Genomic DNA, 20,058 nt, shown 5'->3' with positions numbered 1-20,058 from the left:
GATGCTTCCTTTGTCTTTAGTTGGGAGGGTAGAAACAATCAGGATGAACGTTTTGCCAAGGTTATTTCTTTTTAATTTGTTACCTGTTAAGGCTGAAATATGCTTCTGCGTCACACCAACGCAGAGCACACGCCGCAGCCGTGACGCCGTGCTGAACCCTTCTGACTTCTCCGTCTCTCCATTTGGTCGCGGTGCAGTACCCCCCGCGGCCACTAGTTAGCGATCTTTTTCTGAATGGTTTATCCGACTTTTTCCGGTCACAGTAAATCAAAGAGATAAGGACAACTATTGTGCAAAAAACAAAAACAAAAAAAATCACACATAAACGAAGAAAAGAGCCCTGGAAGTTCACTACTGATTCAAACCGGAAACCGGAAATGCTTCGCTTTCAAACGAACCAATCACAGCCCTCTCGGTCTGCGTGTGGTCGGCGTCTCCTCGACGCGTAGTTACAATTTTCAGGAGGTGCACGTCAGAGACGACGCAGGTGACGGCGTGTCCTCTGCGTCGATCCAAACCACACGCCGTAGGCACGGCGTCATTTTGACGCAGAACCATAACTGAGCCTTTACTGTTCCTGTACCTACCTTTACATTTCTGGATAAGCTTGTTTCCAAATTTATATGGCAGAACAAAAGACCTAGAGTGAGACTCAAAGTTCTCTGTGCACGCAAGGACAAGGGTGGATTGGCCTTGCCTCATTTTAGAAATTATTACCGAGCAGCACAACTTGGAAAATTGGTTTCATACACACATACACATAGAGCAAGGTTCAGTAAAAAATATGTCACTCTCAACCCTTCCCACTCTAAATTCAAAACTGTGGCGTAAACTTAAGATTCAAAATGAATGGGTTAATTATACACTAAAGGTATGGGAGAAGACTAGAAAGATGTTGAATTTACCTCTATCTCTATCGAGGGCAACAAAAATAACTACTGTCTGTGATTTTCTGCCAGTAAGAATGGACAAGGGTTTCTTTAGATGGGCGGAGAAGGGCCTCAGCACAATAAACCAATTATTCGAAGGAATGACTCTAAGGGCTTTCTCACAACTTCAGGCAAAATATGGTATTGATTCTAAGGATTTATTTAGATATTTTCAAATTCGCCATTATCTGACGACACACAAAGAGTGGGAAAAAATTAAAGAAGCCCCATCTAATTTTGAACAATATTGGATTGAGATAGCGGAGAAAAAAATGAACACTAAAAACACAATATCTTGTATATACAGTAGGATTCATATGGACACATCAGTAGATACGCTGGATGTGAAAGGTAAATGGGAATTGGAAGCTAAGGCCAATGAGAATTCTTGGGTACCCTGGCAGAAATGTTTAAGCAGCCCAACCTGGAGAGAATTTAGCTGGAAGTTGAAAATTAGATATTTTAAAACTCCTTTAGTGATATCTAGATATGATAATAATTGTACCCCCCTTTGTTGGAGGGGCTGTGGCATGATAGGGGACTTCTCTCACATTTTTTGGGATTGCCCTAAATTGCAAAAATTCTGGGAGATTGTGAAGCGACAGATAAGTGAGATTTTGAATTTAAACAGACCAATAGAACCACAGCAACTAATTTTGGGTACTGTTCTGTTAACAGATTTAGGGAAAAACTGTGTGTCTTTACTCAGGGCACTTTTGTTGATTGCACATAAAATGATCACAGTAAATTGGCTTAAGCTTCTTCCACCCACACTGGACCAGTGGACCCAAAGACTTAAGGATGTGAACTGTATGGAGCACATAACGGCAAAGCTTCGACTCCAGACGGACTTATATCTCACGAAATGGACACCTGTTAGAATGTATTTAGAGAAGTGAGAATATCGTCTCTGTGCAACTGGGCTAGTTGAATTTTCCTTTTTTTTTTCTTTAGTATTCTGAAATATGTGGACTTATGAGCAATATCCTTTCACCTCATGGCAATTTGATTGTCTATTTGATACAATGCTATTTTGATACCAAGCTGTGTATTTGTACCTGTCATACTGTGTGAGACTGTCAAGGAACTGGTTGTAATAAATGTTCAAAAAAAAAAAAAAAAACAAGATGTGCAATAACTGTCTACCTCATAAACATCCTACCTGCTTTTTTGCACTGTTTTTTTTCTTTCTTTCCCGTACTGCACTACTTTTTATTTTTCATCACAATGTATACCTACTGTTTATATATTTCATAATTATATATTTTTTTAGTTTTTTTTTACCCTTTCCCTGCATGTTTGTGATGTGTACTGCTGCTGCACAAAGTGAATTTCCCCACTGAGGGAGAAATAAAGGATTATCTTATCTTATCTTATCTTATCTTATCTTATCTTATCTTATCTTATCTTATCTTCTACACAGTTGTACGATGAGGGTGTAGCATATCCAAGAAAGACTCCTCTGGGTTTGATAAACTGCTCAGATGGGCTGGATTCATGGTTGGAACAAAGCTGGACTCGCTGGTGACAGGTGCAGAAAAGAGAACTTTGGGCAAAGTGCGGACCATCATGGATGATGGAGAGGAGATGGGGTGATGATGTGATGATGATGATGACGTGCAGGGAAACTAAGATCTGCCATGAAATATCCAAAAGAATGTGCTATATCTGACCGCTGATGTGCAATATTGTGACACCTGGATCAAAAACTTGGTGTGTGAATGTGAATTATTATTTATTCTATTCTGTACCACTTTTTTATTACTGCTTATTTTTCTTGTACTATCATTTTCTATATGACTGGATCTCAGATCCTGGTGACAAGTTGAATTGAAGACCCCTTATCTACAGTGTGTAATGTCAAAAGATTCAGAGTATCAGAAGGAATCTACGTGTGCAGGGGACAAGGCCAAAGGTCGACACTGCAAAGGAGATGAAACCATCAGATTTGCAGATCTAAGCTTCTGGAATTCTGGATAAATGTGGTGATTTTTTTTATCTTTCATGCCTTCCTTCATTCATTCATTCCTTCCCTTCCCATTTATTTCCACCTTCCTTCATGTTTATGCAAAAAAAGCATCGTAAAAATTAAAGACAGAACTCAGATACCATGATTCACCATGGCAACGCATAGTAAGCACAAGTGATCTTCCTATTTTAGTTGACTAGAACTGAACATGTGAGTGCAGTCACATTCAATCATATGAGCACATTTTCACACTGAAATGTATCACGGTTGCAAAGGAAAGAGAGTTGACATTTTAGTTGACGGTTCAGACTCCAAGTATGAGTTAGCTCACTTTCTGAAACAGACTGAACTGAGCCCTCTTGCCCGGGGTCAAGAAATCTCACTTGGTGTTTCTCTGAGTTCAGGTTCAACATAAAACACTTTGTAAAACAGACCCCAGGTGGAGATTAACAGTCATTCTGCTGCAAACACATCTTTAATTCTAACTCCAAAGAAGTTCACAGATAAAATGTTCATTGAAGTCTTAGTAGTGGGAATTGAACCCACGCCCCTTTTGAGACTGGAGACTTAATCCAGGGCCTTAAAGCGCTCGGCCACACTACAGAAAAATACAATAATTAGGACAAAAAAGAAAAAAATGGAAATATTTTAATTTATGATGAGAAAAGGTTTAGAAAGTCTGAATGATCTGCTTCTAACATCCTGGTACCAGACACTGCAGGACTCCCTCAGATGGTTCTGTTCAGATCCTGACTGGTTGGAGGTCTTTTAGGACCACGAGGAGCTGCTGCATAACCCAGAAACTGAACGAGTGGCTGTGATGTTCTGGCTGATCAGTTTCAGTTTCAAACTCAGAAACTTTCTAAGAAATGGAAAAAATAAAACTGATAACACACTTAAGTTGAAGACGGCATCTTTATTAAAAATCCTTGAACATTACAAGTAAAAATAATATAAACTTGATGTAAAATTTAAAAAAAAAACAGTTTGCCCATCCTCGTGTTCTTGTATTTAAGTATCTTTGATTTAAACATTTTTATGTTAAAAACAACTAAATTGTAACTTTAGTTTTTGGGAAAATGAAGCAGGAGGACAAATGTTTATGTAAATGAAGCAGAATAAAGAATTATTTTAACTGACAACTCTTCATTCCTCACACGTCAAATTTAAAAACCCAAGTAAACAAAGTGAAGAAAAGCTGCATTTATACTTATTTACAATAATTATATTTTACTTCAGCATTATCAGGTTCTCCTGTAGTTCTGATGACAGCTTCACTACCCTGTACACATGATGAAGTTCAGAATAAACACATTTATAAATGACACATGAAACACAATAAATGAAAGTGACCAAATGTTATCTGAAGTTAATCAGGATTCAACAAAGAAATCTTGTATTTTCTTCTCACAGATCCAGTGATTACTGTGAGTGTAATATGAATATGTCCATTTCCCTTTATTAGTACAACACAGTGCAGCATATCCATGTCGGTTATACTGATCTTGAGACCATCCTGCAAACCAGAACCTGTGAAGTATTAAAACATGTTCAGCTGAGATGAAAATCAAGATTATTTTCATTTTCTGATAAAACTGACGTCTTCTTTAATTGTTTTACACAAATCTTCACTTTTTAAAGATCACAAGGAACGTGCGGCAGGGTGGAGGAGCTGCAGCCACTCAGGCTGATTAGGGCACAGGTGGGCCCAATCAGCCTCTCCACCCTGCCAGCCTTCATAAGGCAGAGCTGGACAGCAGCAAAGAGGCCGATGGAGCTGCTGCTGAGGAGCTGTGTGTGGTGTTGGTGAACTGGGCTAATAAAGGGTCTGCACGAAACTCTGTGTCTCTCCATCCTTCGGTCGGCCCCCGTAGCATCCACCCTGCTACAGAACGTTTGGTCTGATTCCAGATGTTGTATGAGGTCTTCATTAAATACTCCAACATGGTATCCATTCATTTATTCCAGTGAAAGCAGCTCAGTCTGCACATCTTCCACAAATCTCTTCTCTCCTGCTGATCTGCTTCCTGGTTTTTCATCTCCCTGCACATGCTCATTAGTGTCTCTGTTCCCAACCACACTCAGCTCTTCTGAAGACGTCCTACTGTGAATCCTCTCAGACACTAGAAACACTGTCAAGGTTTTCAGTCTCTAAATCTTCATGTTTCATTGGTGATAAAGGAGTCATAGTTGAGCTGTTGTTTTACCAGTTTGTGCAGCAGTTTTACAGACAAAACATTGAAACGGTTGTCTGTTAATGTTGGTTGAACCAGTTAGTCTGCAGGAAAACTCTGTGGTGAAGCTGCTCTTTTATTTCATCCCAGATTCTAATGTTGACGTTACCGTGTTTCATGTTTAATGTTCTTAAAGTCACCAATGAGGAAAAGACCTGAATTCTGTCATTCTGCTGTTATTCTGAAGGGTCAAAAATACAGAACACAAACTAAACACACTATTTACACTATTTGAGAACAAACGTTTGAAATCTCTTTCATTAGACTTATTGTTGAGTTTTTATTAAATAAATTCATCACAGACTGCAGATGAAGAGTTCACGCAGCTGTTCATTCAAATAAATGTGTTACAGAAATAATGATGATACAGTTTTTAAAATGTTTAGCTGTTTTACCTGTTAACAATTTGAAATAATAAATTTGATGAAATTGTAAAAGAAACACTTACGTTGTTGTCAGTGGTGATCCGTCCACCCATTTCCATTCATATTCCTGTGTCCTTGTCGACCTTTCAGCTTTCAGACCAATCCATGAGTATCCATTCGTGTTCAGTCGTCTCACAAAATCCTAAATGATGAGACAAAAGTATTTTCTGCCGTCATGAATCTGCAAATCTGTCTCAGTATCCTGATGATTGTGTTTGAAAACAATCTAAATGATTTAAAAACACATTTCTAACTGAAATCCATCAGAATGGAGACAGAAGCAGCACACAGACTGACAGCAGGAGGAGAACACAAGTAACAGAAAACTGCAGTAACATCAAATACACTGATACAAACACCCACCTGCTCCTCTTTGCTGTTTATGATCACCAGATCAGCTCCTCTTTTCTCACAGTCCTTCCTGCTCTCAGACCAAGTTTTACTCTCAGTGAATTTTTTGTAAAAACTGGATCCAAATCTTCTCCATCCATCAGGACATTCTCCTTCATATGAGATATCAGACAGACAAGTGTTTTAAAGATTTCATGTTACTGAGCAGCATCACATTTATGAGTGTTCTTTCAATATTCAGAAATCTCCTTCAGGTGTCACTTTTACCTTTCCGGTTATTTGTTCAAAAATTTTAGCTCTAGCTTTCTGTCCTATTTAGCTTTAATTAAGTTACACTCATAGAAATACGAAGTTATGAAAGCTAACAATGAAGTTCAAATGTATTTATTTGGTAATAAATCTTTCTTAGCATCAACTTCATTTTTGAGCTGATTATAATTGTTGTTCAGTTGGTCGTGTTCCCTCTGCAGCTGGTCTTTGTCCAAAGTCATATCTGGTTAGAAGAATAACATGAAAACAACTCCTGATAACATTTGTGTCATACTCTTAATAACGCTTAACTCTTAATAATGTCATCACAAATCAGGCTTATAACATAATAGCGCTAATCGTGTCCCTCTGTGTTTGAAGCACAGCGTCAGCCAGGACTCTGGTGCTGCTGCTGCAGCCGCAGTGCCAGGACACGCCCGGAACCTCCTCTTCACCCACCGATTCCAACCATAGAGTGACTGAGGACAGAACAAATAGTGCCGGGCCACTCTACGGAGCCCCTAAAGGGACACAGATTTTTTTTATATATATAATGAGTTTTACGCGCGCGTGAAACCTTTACGTGCGGGTGTAAGCCTAAATTATGGTTCCGTGTTAAAACGACGCAGAGCCTACGCAGTAGAGCAGCAATGAGGGGAGAGGGGAGGGAGAGGGTGCGGGGCTGCTGGGCCGTCTTCGCATCGCCTTCGCACAGGGTGTCTTGATGATTTGCAATTACAGGCTGAGCCTACCGTTAGTTTTTAAACTGTAAAAAGTGGGGGAGACAAAAACATGATTTTGAAAAGTGGGGGGGACATGTCCCCCCTGTCCGCAGTGGAAATTGCGGCGTTTAGCGCAGCAACGACGTGCTGCCACTCACTCGCTTTATTTTATACTATTTATATACTTTTTCTACTTTTACTGTGACCACCAAATAATGTGGTTTTCCTGTCCTCCACCTCATCCTCAACATCTCGATCTCAGTCTCCGTGAAATTTAGTGGCACGGTGGCTCGACACGTCTCATTCATCCTGACGCACAGCAGAAACAGGCTGCAGGAAGCCGCTGCGCATGCTCAGCAGGCTCATTCATATGCAAATACTACTGTAGGAGCCATTATTTGTCTGCTTATTTCAGTCTTTTTGTTTATTTACAAGTTGTCACTTGGTGGCAGGTTAGATGGTGGTTTGGGTCCGCGTCACTACCGGTGCAATTGGTATTTAAGTGCAGGTGTTCTGGGCGGCCAATTAAAGCATGGGTGACGGGGAGACAGCTTTTCTACCAGCCAGAACCATCACAATTAATTCAGATCACTCCATAAACAGTTTTTCCATAATATAAACATGCTTTGAAATATACAGTAACGAGAATAAATGGGAACCTCACCCGACAGTGGACGTTACAGTGTACTTTTCATTCATTCACTCATCCATCAGCTGAGCGCGTCATAAAAAAGAAGTCCCGTCCCGCACCCAGCCAATGGCTAATTGCTTGCCATGATAGTCGCTATAACTACTTTGCATTGCCCATTTATGGTATGAAGTGGGCGTGTAAAGGGCGGGATATGAGGCGAATTCACCTGCGCAACCTTCCAGCTGGACTGTGATTTATAAAGCAAACATTGCGTGCAAGTGTGCGTGCACAAGGTTTTATAAATCCTGGATTTTTTTTGCGCCCGCCATTTTCGGCTTTTGGGTTTACGTGCACTTTTAGTATGAATCCTACGCACTCTTTTATAAATGAGCAGATATGACCAGATACACATCTAAAACGTGAAGGGAAGTGGAGACTGAGGACCTGGATTTAAGAAACTGATCTATGAAGGAGAAACATGAATTAAAGAGGAAAGTGCGTCATGTTGTTGCATGTATTGACCACTAGATGGCAGCGTTGTAACTGAATACACTCAGTTTCAGCCTCCTGGACATGTGCTCGCCCCACATGTGCACGTGTGACCGCACACACATTCAGAAAGTAAGAGAGGAAACAACTGAACTTATTTCTTTCTTACTATCACTCACTTTCAGATCTTTTTTAACATTATCCTCTGATGTTTATTCTCTATATTTCTCAAGTGTTTTCAACGTGTGGGATGAAAAAATATCACATTTAAATGTATCATTCAGTCCGTTTTCTGACTCTTTTTTCTGCTGTTTGTCTCTTTCATTGGAAAAACTGCTCAGAAATACCATGCCATGAAATTTTGGTAAACAGATTAATGAACATTTTAGGTGGTGATTGTGTCGCTTGAGTTTTTTTTGCTAATTTAAAATTTTTCTCACCAGAAACATTGTTGAGCAGCTGATTGTAGGTGTTGTTCAGTTGGTTGAGTTTGGTCTTCAGCTGGTTGACTTCCAAGGTGACTAAAACAGCTGTAACACACATTAAATTTGCTTTAAAAAAACAGAAACCATTTACTTTAAGGTTTTTATTGGATAATGCTCTACTGTTACAAATTGTAGTTATATGTTTTAATTCAACAAGCAGTGCGGCGTAATGACAGTGAATCTGACGTGCTGAGGATTTTATTATGAACTGAAATATTATAACTGATTATTTTCATCACTGGGATGTAACGGTGTGTGTTTGTGTATATATATGAAAGTCAAGCATCTTCTCAGATGTAACCTTCTATATCATGTTTATATCGTTTTAGTGTCTGCAGAAGTTTAACCTTCTCCTCAAACTTGCACCTTATTGTGATGAAGAGGTTTACATCTCCTAACGATCTCTGGAGCTTCGTTGTCTGGGGGAATTTCCACTTGATCTGTCTCTCAAGGCAAACTAGTTCTAGGAAGGATCAGATGTATTGTGGTTTGTCTGGCTCTGATGGTTATTTTAAGATCAGACTATTGTAATGCACTATATGTTGGCGTCTCCAAGTCCTCAATTAGCCTTCAACTAGTGCAGAATGCAGCTGCCCGTCTTTTAACTAACACTAAAAGACGTGAGCACATTACTCCGGTCCTCTAGTCACTCCATTGGCTTCCTGTCCATTTTAGAATTGATGTTAAACTTTTAACGTTTGTTTCTAAAGCCCTCAACGGCCTTGACCCACCCTTTTTATCAAAGCTTTTAACGGTGCATGAGCATGGCAGGGCGTTGAGATCCTCAAACCAAGTGTTGTTAGAAGTGCCCAGGTCAAAGTTCAAGCACTGGGGTGACCAAGCTTTTTCAGTTGCCGCCCCCGGGATCTGGAACAATCTCTGACCTGGGGCTTTTTAAATCAAGGCTTAAAACCTATTTATTTAGAATGGCTTTTAATACCCAGTAGTGTGGTGACACTTTTTACTCTTTTTCTTTTATTCTATTTATTGTGTCTATGTTTTATTCTGTAAAGCATTTTGGCTCACCTAGAGGTGGCTGTAAAGGGCTATATAAATAAAGTACATTTACATTTACATTTACATTAGCAGCTCGATGAGAAGCGGTACTTCGGCTGCCGCTTGGATCCAGACAGAAAGTCTGGTTTAGTTATTAGTGTGTCACACTCTGGATTGTTGTGGTGAGTTCACTCACCACCGTGTCACACCACCTCAACAGCTTCATGTCATGCCAGCATTTAAGCTGCACTGAGGCCTCATGTGCGGCCAGGTTGTCTTTGCAGCATGCACTACTTTCCAGCACTAATGGCGCTTTTCCACTAGTACCTTCTCAGCCCGACTCGACTCCACTCAGTTTGGTTCTTTACCACTAAGGGTCTACCCGTACTGAGTAGATACTTTTTCTGTAACTACTCTGCCGAGGTTCTGACAGCACTTTTCCACTAGCACCTACTCAGCTCTACTCATCTCAGCTCAACTCAACTCGGCCTGGTTTCTTTTCCACTACAATTCAGCACCTGGAGCAGAAGTAGGAGGTTGGACTGAAGCTGCTGTGACGTATTTGATTGTGTGATCTAAACGAAGAAGACAGCAACACTAAAGATGTAGAACCTGGAGTAGATGATCTATGTGCTGCTGGGTCTGTGACTTGTGTTCGATATCAAGTTAAAAAATGAGAGTGAGAGAAGCTTCAAGTGGCGACGCTTTTCTTTTTAATTTTGTTCGTGTCGCGCTGATGAGAAATCAGCTGGGAGCCGCGAGTGGCTGGGAAGTGACAGACCTCCTCAGCCACCAGGTTTATGAACATCTGCACCTCAGAGTTGGATCACCAAACAGACGTTTGCACTGTATAATAAAAACGCAGCGAGCCGGGAGTCACTCTCGCGCTGATATCCCGCTTCCTGATTCAAACGTCTGACGGCCCCGCCCCCCCGACCAATCGGTGGCATGTATTGTGATGACGTCAGATACTGGGCCGACTCAGCACGCTCAGAACCTCGGCAGAATAGGTACAGAAAAAGTATCTACTCTGCCAGTCTTTACCCGTCTCGGCCCGTAGTGGAGAAGCGCAAGTTGGGGGCGCAGAGTAGGTACTAGTCAGTGCTTTAAGTGGGAAAAAATAAGTTCCGGTACTCTCCCCCACCAGTCATACAAATATGGGACTATGTAAATTTGTGTATGTATATATATATAGATATATATATATTAAACTCTCCCACTCTGTTAAAAACCTCCTGTGTTTACCTTCATATTTCCGTTTGGCCGTGCATTTTGTCCCTCCAAGTTATTTCCGTCACAACCACGAGCGCGCCCGTATAGGGCTCAGCAGGCGACTTGCATACAGCGAACACGGGTTCGATTCCAGTCGCAGCGTATTTTGCACCCACTTCCTACGAGTCTGTCTTTCACTGCACCTATCAAATAAAGTTGCAAAAGCCGCATGACACCGGCCAAAGAGCCGCATGCGGCTCGCGAGCCGCAGGTTGGCCAAGCACGCCTTTACGTCTGTACGGCAAGCTTTGAGCATCAAAACACCTTAATCAACAAATCCAACCTGTAGACTTTGGGGAGATCGGGGGGAGTTACTGACTGATGGGGAATCTGGGAAGAACAGTACCGGTACGTGCCGCACACAGTAAATAATTTCCGGTACGCTGATGGGTAAAATGTAGAAGTGCCAGTACTGCGTACCGCTCCGTACCGGCCCACTTAAAGCACTGGTACTAGTGGAAAAGTGCCAATAGTGAGCACCTGGTTGCCAGGTCTTTACCCACGTGGTCCAGTAAGGTTCAGCCCAAATCAAATGTGTGGGATTAAAACCTGCAGGAGGGGCCTTACAGGTCAGGTGCAATGCATTTTGATCAGCAGGTGTGGGCCTTGGATACTGAAACTGGCTCTTTCTGCATTACCTCTTCAGCAGGGACGGATCTGATCGACGGATATGGACTAGACATAACGAGGTTCACCTCTGCACAGCATGGGCTCTGTAATCAATCAACCCTCTCTGGAGTTACCCAGGGTAAAATGCATCCAGCTGGTCTGGGCTTATTTAAGGTCGTTTCCGAATTCGGACACTACCGCACTACATGCTACATACTGCAAAGTATGCACTGAATACTGCCTACTAAATGAACGATTCAGTACGCTGCTCCAGCAGACCGTTCACACAGCAGTGTGCTACAGTGTATCCCAGAATGCATCTCGCACCAAAACGACAGCGAAAGCTGAGATGTAAAAGCAGACTAGAAGCTGTTTTAATTCCAGCTGTAGCGCTGTTAATATGCCACATTATTACGTTTTAACATCTTTTCAGGTGTAAAAGTAACTGTTAAGATCCCCACCCTGGGCTCAGTTTATCCAAATAACGCCTGTTAAGAAATTTGATCCGATGTTCCGGGGATCAAAAGACAGCAGCTCACGGCCGGAGAACAGACGCGATCGCTGGGTCAAACTACGGCGTCGTCCCGGGGAGAAACCTGCAGCTTTGTGGAGCATCACCGCTGGCTGAAATAAACCATTTAGGAAAATAAATGTTGGTTTAATAGATGAAATCTAACAGTCGTAGCTGTCACGTTAGTTTGTCTGAATATAAAGTGAAGCTTCATGTTTTTACTAGATAGATAGATAGATAGATAGATAGATAGATAGATAGATAGATAGATAGATAGATAGATAGATAGATAGATAGATAGATAGATAGATAGATAGATAGATAGATAGATAGATAGATAGATAGATAGATAGATAGATAGATAGATAGATAGATAGATCAGGCATCAGCCTATTAGCATGGAGGGTGAGGGAATAAAAGGCGGTTGTGTTCCCTCCCCTCGCCCTCTCACTTCCTGGTTCCAAGCTCTTCCGGTTCCCCTCCTGACTAATGGAACAGGGCCTATTTTGTGTCTTTTTTTGCATAGTTCACTAACGCCTTTAGCTAGGAGTCTGAATTTTTTATATGTTGTTTGGGGGCATCCCCTGATCAGACAGACGTTAGTTTGGTGCAGATCGGACCTGTACTTTTCGATGGGCGGGGCTTTGAAACGTCACCTTTTCCAACATTCGAGCGGACACTGTTGCCATAATATTTGACCAAACCAAGTAAAACTTGATCTGTGGCCTCCATATGGGGCCTAGATTGGGCTTGCCAAGTCTCAACTCTGTGAACCCTCTGCAATGCCAACTAGCTCTGTGGAAGTCGTACAGCCACGGGACCAAAAGATCCTAGCAAAGGGCCTTCTGCATTGCAACATAGTCAAAAATCAGCCTCCCAGCTTAAAGCGTTAGTGAATTATTCAAAAAACATTTCAAAGGCCCGAAAAAGGCACCACACACGGTGACCTTTGGCACTTCCGAAGGTCGCATGGGTCTGCACCTCGGCACAGTGGATGAGAGTCACCTCCTGATACAGAGTCTAGAATTTCAGCCTCTTAGCTCAAAGCATTAGTGAACTATGCAAAAAAAGACACGAAATAGTCTTTGCAGACCGAAAAGCGTGACCTTTGACACTTCCGAAGGTCACACAGATCTGAAAATCCGCACAGTGGATGAAAGTCACCTCCTGATACAGAGTCTAGAATTTCAGCCTCGTAGCTCAAAGCGTTAGTGATATGTTCAAAAATAGACTGCCTGCTGTGTGCTGCTGACGTTCCCGACTCCCCCAGTTTGGCCTTCGGCAGGAGGGTCCCCCCTTATGAGCCTGGTCCTGCTCAAGGTTTCTTCCCTCCTAAAGGGGAGTTTTTCTTGCCACTGTTTGGCTTAAGGCTTTTCTCCCACTATGGGAGTTTTTACCTGCCATTGTTTATGTAATAATTGCTCGGGGGTTTATGTTTATGTTTATGTTTATGTTCATGTTCTGGATCTCTGGAAAGCGTCTAGAGACAACATCTGTTGTATTAGATGCTATACAAATAAAATTTAATTGAATTTAATTGAAATAGGCCTCCTAACAATACATAACAAACTTCCTTTGCCTACTGAGCATTAATAACATGTCATAATCGAAGGAGAACTAATTAAAACGGATGTCCTTAACATGAACCTATTGTATTATTGAATTATCAAGGACACTTTCGTGTTTTTGTGTTTAGAAATGTTAAAATAGTTATATATAAATATAAATAATAATAATAATAATAATAATAATAATAATAATAATAATAATAATAATAATCATCATAATCATAAATTTAATATTCTAAAGTCACACTTAAAAGTAACTCCACTTCTCTGTCACTCCAAACGAAAGACTCGTTCCGTCTTGGAAGTAAAGCCTGAATTATGGTCCCGCGTTAAATCGACGCAGAGCCTACGGCGTAAGGTACGCGGCGATGCGCGCCGTACGGTGTGCGTCTCCGCGTACCCTACGCCGTAGGCTCTGCGTTGGTGTAACGGGGGACCATAATTCAGCCTTAACCTGAAGTTACACATGTCATTTGTTGATGTTTTTCCAGGATTCTGATTGGCTGGCATGATCCGGGTCCCTACCTACTAACAACCAGCCCCGTGATTGGCTGAGACTTACCAAGCGTACAAATCATTACTGGGCTACTCAAACAATTTGTTTCAGTTATCCATAACTGAAACAAATGGCCGGTAACTACTAGCAGGTTACTAGCCCTACACTAGCCTACTTATGGGACTAAATAATGCCTCATTCCATGGGCTGATACCAGTCAACGGCCCACGAACGGAGCATCTGTCACGTGTCCAGGATCCCCCCTCGTCCCTATGACGTAGAGGGAATTCCCAGAGGGGGTTCCCGAATCTTGAAAGTCCGTGACTTGGTCGCAAAAGGAATAGTCAGAAAAATGTATTTATACAATTCAAGGGCTATTATTGTAATCCCTCTACGTTTTTGTACTTTGGAACAAGTAGGCAGGGTACGTTTTTATGTGAGAGGAGTCGGGAGTGTAGTGTGTGGTTGTCATGGTGATTTGGTGATTACTTGCCCTGCGCGTCAAGTAGTGCCGCAGCGTAAGCGTCCTTGTGGGACGCATCGGGGGTAGCGGAAAGGTGGGGGGAGGATATAAAGCGAGACGACGGCTACTAGTCCCCTATTTAAGTTTTTAAAATATATATACATCTCCCAAAAATGTCAGACAACTAGTAGGCTACAGCCACAGAATATATGGGAATTATAAACGCATGCATGCAATGCATTAAACTGAAAATATATTTTTCAAAAAGGCTGCTGTCGTTTGTTGGTGCCCAATTCCATCCGCATTTCACTCTGGTCAAAGTGGAAAAATGCTTCTTAATAACTGATAAACCATGCATGATACTCACTGAACAGAGATTGTGGGATAAACATTTTTAAATTGAAGTATTTGCATTTTAAAAGAGGAATGAGGACGCGGTGATCAGCTGCTCTGAGCGTCAGATATAGCCGCAGACGGGATTACATTGGAGTCAATTGGAGCCTACTTGCGTCTGAAAGAGACGCAGAAGGGTACCTTTTGCGTCAGTAGATGGCGCAAATGGCTCTTGACCGTTCGTCGGAATCCGACGCCTCCGGAGTGAGACTGTGTTGTCTGTTCAGACAATACCATTGGCACCTTTCTTCATATGATTTGGCAGTGTCCGGAGGTTAATAGATTTTGGGAAAATGTTTCAAGCATTATGTCTAATGTCTTGGCGAGAGCCATCCCTCCCTCACAGTGTCTGCTGCTACTCAATGACACTTCCTCTTAGAGCTCACCGCCAATGAAAGGCTTCGTCTGCTAGCTGGTCTTACAGCGGCTAAAAGGATGATTGCCTGCTGATGGAAACCACCACACACACTGTCTGTGAGGGAGTGGCTCTCTTCATTCCGGGATATTGTACAGTTGGAGCTTACCACAGCACTTTTACATTATGCCAAAGCACAAAATATTATTTGTTGGTCGAATTTATTGAAGAAAATCAGTGCATTATTATAACCATCCCTCGTCAACTGTCTTTTGACTATGGTTCTATGTTTTTTTTATTTCGCTTGGAATACTTTGTATATACATTGTATACACATTATGAGTACTCTTTGTTTATCCTCTAGTGGATACAGATACTTTCTGTGGATATCATCGTTAATGGTGGAGAAAATTACTGCTGTTATGTGTCATTGGATATCTTAATCTTGATGGTTTGCGATACTGGGATACTTGGGTAACAGGGGGAAGGGTTGGGGTAGTCATAAACTGTCAATATCTGCTGTGTTTTGTTTTTGCTGTTTGTTTATTTTTTTTTTGTGTTGTATTAATGTTGTTGTAGTTCTTATGCTTTGTTGTTTTTTATTCGTATTAGGGCCCAAGCACTTACAGTGCGAAGGCCCTATTGTATCTTTAGGAAATATTTTTGTTTCTGGTTTTTCTCGTTTTTCTTTCTTCAAAAGTCACCAAATTTTGCACGCAAGCCAGGCCTGGCAAAAAATTTGATATTCAATGGTTTGCATTAATGGGCGTGGCCTAATGGCTCAACAGCACCCCCTAGAAAACTTTGTGCCTCAAGCCCCAAAATACGGTTTGATTCACATGCACGAAAATCGGTACACACCTGTATCATGTTGCAACTTAAAGAAAAGTCTCTTGGCGCCATGGCCGAAACCGAACAGGAAGTCGGACATTTTGAATTAATCGTGTAATTTTGGTGCAATTTATGCCATTTCTTCGGCCGTTTCTTCGCCGGAACCGTAACGTGCATCAAGGTGTGTTATACATCAAAATGTGCGTCTCGATCTTTCGACAATGGGCATTACTTTTCTCAGTCAAAAGCGTTACCGTTGCGACGCTAGACGCCAAAAAGCGCTCCCACCCTTCATCTGATTGATCGGACTCGGTTTTTACTCCTTCACCTTAATTGGTGCAAATTAGCCCCGCCCCTTCTTCTGATTGGTCGATATGTGATAGTTCCTATTTTCTGCAATAACTTTTGAATGGTTTGACATAAAGAGTCATGTGGTGTCATCGGACTTAGTTTTGAGTCCTAGACTTTTATTGGTGAAAATTGCATGCGCAAGGGCCCGTTCATCGCTGCTTGCAGCTTTAATTTTTATTTCTTTTTTTTTTTAATTTAATATAAGAAAAAGGAGGAATCTCTGACCATACTGCTCCCATTCTATATGCCATTTATCACAATACCATGATCATCTTGTATCCATGAGATTCTTAATAAAAAATTGGTCACAAAAAAAAATTAATATTTTAATATTTCATAAAAAACCTCCAAAATCAAAGAAAAACAGAGCATGCCAGCAAAATCCCATAAGTGAGGAGGGATCCGTTTGAATAAGAATACAGAGCGGTACAACGACTCTACTTAGAAACAATTCATCCAGCTCATATGAATCTACTGGTTCTTGTTCTGCAGATGTTTGTTGTTGTTTTACTGTTCAGGAACAATACTTACAAATGGTCCAAGACTAATGACAGATAACATGTAGTGCAATGAAAACAATGGTCTCTGACCCTAACACGTAACTCTTAAAGCATTTGTCCACAGAACTGTCCCACATGTAAGTAGAAAAAACCCCAGTAGTTCTTGGGTTGGCTTACTGTCAAACAAACTTCTCTGTTTGATTTTTGGTAAAACTCAGCAATGTTTCATGAAAGTACGTCATCAGCACTTCAGAGATAAACAGCAGTTTCCCTACTTTGTGACCAAAATGCATCATGTAGTTTTTGAGGTGCAGCATTTTATCTTACCGTATATGAACAAGATGACGACCACGACTAAAACCACCGTGCACAACACTCCTCGACACAGTGTTGCACCTCTGACAGGTCTTTTCTGCAGAGCATGATGCTCCTGAGTCTGTCGTCCTGCAGAACCAGAGATCATAAACTTTGCTGCTACACATGAATGTATAATACCTGAACATAATTATCTCTAAAGTTGAACTTTATTAACTAAATGTCATGCACTTACCTTCTTCCTGTGACTGAAAAACAGTAAGATTATCAACAGTCTCATAGATATCCACCTCCATCTCCTCCCATCCTGCTGCCCTGTTGTATCTCACCTTTGTTGATAAATCTGGTTTAGAATAAATGTCTGAGGACATCCTGAGAGGACAGAGACAGCCGGACAGGTGCTGTACTTGACTAACTGTGGATCTGCCGTTAAAGTGCTGATCTTCTCTTGTACAATATTCAATGTAACATCCGTGCTGGTTCAGCTGCTGGTGTTTTTTGTTCAGCCTTCTATGTGGTTTAATTACATTTTTGAGGAAGTACTGCCTTTAAAAAAAAACAAAAACATGCTAAAATGTGTCCATTTCCTAGTAAGTAACCCTTGACTTTGAGGTCTGCTCTACTTTAGAGGTTTTTTTTCAAAACCATTCTCAGCAACATGGTCGACTTCAAAGGATGACACTAACACCTACACTGCAGAATGACCATCCTGTACACGAGATGAGGTGTTATCTTGATGGTTTTGTTCTCTTGTAACTGTGTAGAGAGACTGAAAGTGTTTTAACCGTTATTTTAACAAGGACAGACGGACCACACCACCTGTCATGTCCAAGAAACCTTAAGTTGTGTTTAGTTTTGTCTTGTGTCTATGTTGTCTTGTGGCTTCCTGTTTTATTTTGATACTCACCTTCTCCCTCTCGTTTCAGATCCTGACTTCCCCCCTTTGTGTGATTTTCCCTCCACTGTGATTGTCAACCCCGCCCCTGATTGGCTCCACCTGTGTTCCCTACCTCATGTATAAATAGTCTGTAGCTGTGTCCCAATTCAGGGGCTGCATCCTTCTGAGGACGCGGTCTTTGTAGGCCACGCCTTCGAAGACCGCGAAGGCCATACCGAAGGCTGGACGGACGCTAGTGAAATGAGACAGTCTAGCCTGTGGGGGATTTCCTGGTTGCGTCACCAGCTGTTCCCGCCCTTGTCCTACATCACTAAACAAAGTAGAAAGAAAGAAAGAAAGAAAGAAAGAAAGAAAGAAAGAAAGAAAGAAAGAAAGAAAGAAAGAAAGAAAGAAAGAAAGAAAGAAAGAAAGAAAGAAAGAAAGAAAGAAAGAAAGAAAGAAAGAAAGAAAGAAAGAAAAAAAGTAATGGAGCCAGAAGTTTTGTTTTTCATTTTGTTGGAGGAGGAAGAGAGGCGTGTCCGCCGGCGCCGGCAGAAATAATATATTTTTCTGAAAAAATTTGAATCTGAAAATATTTTTCTGGAAATAAATATTTTTCTGACTGTGCGCAATCAATCTTGGGATATGGTGGGCCGCGGAGGATACAACCGATGGATCCAACAGCGGGAAAAGAAGGCTGCATTTGTGGGCTGCATTTGAAGGAACCTTCGAAATGGGACAGCCTTCGGCGCGCCGCTGTGACGTAATCGGCCTTCAAATCCAGCCCTCGAAGGACGCAGCCCCTGAATTGGGACACAGCTACTGTGTCTCCCCTTGTCTTCTTGCCAGTTCATCTTGTCTGCTGCGTTTGAGGTTCCATTTCAGGCCATTTGTTAAAGTCAGGTTTTGTATTTCTTTGTGTTTTTGCAGTTTTGAAAGTTTTCCTCTGTGGAGTGATTTTTTTTGTTGATACTTTGCATTAAAGGAGCATAAGGCTCCGTTTAAGAAATGAGACTCTCTAGAGCCACCCTTCGCCACGACGGTCGTTGGGGGTACTGCAGCCAACAGCGAAGCCGGCACGGACAGCGTGGGAAATTCAGGTCCAGAATTGCAGCACATTTTGCAGCACACAGCCTGTTCAAGGCAACGGAGAGATACACTAGAGAGCTCATTCTTTTTGGTTTGGAACGCTTCATCTGACATTATTACTAGAAAACTTAAAACATATACGATTTTTTTTCAAGGAGCCTCATGCTCCTTTAAAACAAGACTCATCACTGGAAAAAACTACAATTTTCACCTGTTTCAAGAAGATTTTCACTGTAATGAGAAGATAAATCTTGTCCCACTGGCAGATTTTTCTACTTATTCCAAGTGAAAATAAGATAAGATAAGATAAGATAAGATCAGATAAACCTTTAATAGTCCCACAGAGGGGAAATTTGCAAATTTGAAAATGTACTTGAAACAGGTGAAAATTGTCAAATAAGTTATTTTTCTGGTAATGACTAAAAATAAGACAAATATTCCTGGTAAGATTTTGAGGTTTTTGCAATGTATGTCCCAGGTTGGATGCAGAACATCCTCCCCAGATACTTCATGAGACTGGGAATTAACAAGGGGGAGTGAAGTGCTCTGTAACGTTAAAAAGTAGTGCCTCACACCAAAGTAAGGAGCAAACAGAGTGGAAACTTCAGTGGTTTTTAAGAGCTCAAAATGCCACCTTTTTAACCATCTCTAAATGTTACAAACTGCTTCACTCTGGTCCTCATTCATCCTTCTACAGTCACATGGAGTTTCTTATAAAATGTTCATTTGATGCATCTTGTTAAATTGTGTTTGTATGGAAAGATTAAAGTCTGGTGTTAAACATGTGATCTGCAGCAATGTGGTTAAATGTTTAGCTCCTACGTGATGATCTATGAACCACCTCGGTACGCCTCAGTCACGTATTTCCATCATTACTTTGATTCAGTCAAAGAAACTCTGAAAGCTACAGAGCTGAACAGAGAACAGAGACCACTGATCAGTCCTTTT

The 20,058-nt window shown here is 41.3% G+C and overlaps 1 protein-coding gene across 2 annotated transcripts; it reads right to left on the bottom strand.

The window, feature by feature from the left end:
* Nucleotides 1-3,889: 3,889 nt before the first annotated feature.
* Nucleotides 3,890-17,624, bottom strand: LOC133461284 (CD209 antigen-like protein A). 2 transcript variants are annotated; one of them, XM_061742144.1, is made up of 6 exons: nucleotides 17,380-17,624; nucleotides 17,157-17,273; nucleotides 8,440-8,529; nucleotides 5,921-6,060; nucleotides 5,581-5,699; nucleotides 3,890-4,428 (listed from the first exon to the last, which is right to left on the bottom strand). In XM_061742144.1, the coding sequence occupies exons 1-6, from the start codon at nucleotides 17,513-17,515 to the stop codon at nucleotides 4,272-4,274; spliced, it is 759 nt and encodes a 252-aa protein (XP_061598128.1). In that variant the 5' UTR covers nucleotides 17,516-17,624; the 3' UTR covers nucleotides 3,890-4,271. The 2 variants fall into 2 exon arrangements, with proteins under 2 accessions (XP_061598128.1, XP_061598129.1); XM_061742145.1 differs by lacking the exon at nucleotides 8,440-8,529.
* Nucleotides 17,625-20,058: the final 2,434 nt, after the last annotated feature.

The sequence above is a fragment of the Cololabis saira genome, chromosome 15, assembly GCF_033807715.1.
Source record: "Cololabis saira isolate AMF1-May2022 chromosome 15, fColSai1.1, whole genome shotgun sequence".
Lineage (NCBI taxonomy): Eukaryota > Metazoa > Chordata > Actinopteri > Beloniformes > Belonidae > Cololabis > Cololabis saira.
This window is presented reverse-complemented; position numbering and strand designations above follow the sequence as displayed.

Coding starts and splice junctions, on each gene's coding strand:
- LOC133461284 (XM_061742144.1), bottom strand. CDS start 17,515: ATGTCCTCAGACATTTATTCTAAACCAGATTTATCAACAAAGGTGAGA. Junction 5,700..5,920: donor TAAACAGCAAAGAGGAGCAG/GTGGGTGTTTGT, acceptor CTCATCATTTAG/GATTTTGTGAGACGACTGAA. Junction 4,429..5,580: donor GGATCACCACTGACAACAAC/GTAAGTGTTTCT, acceptor AATACTTCACAG/GTTCTGGTTTGCAGGATGGT.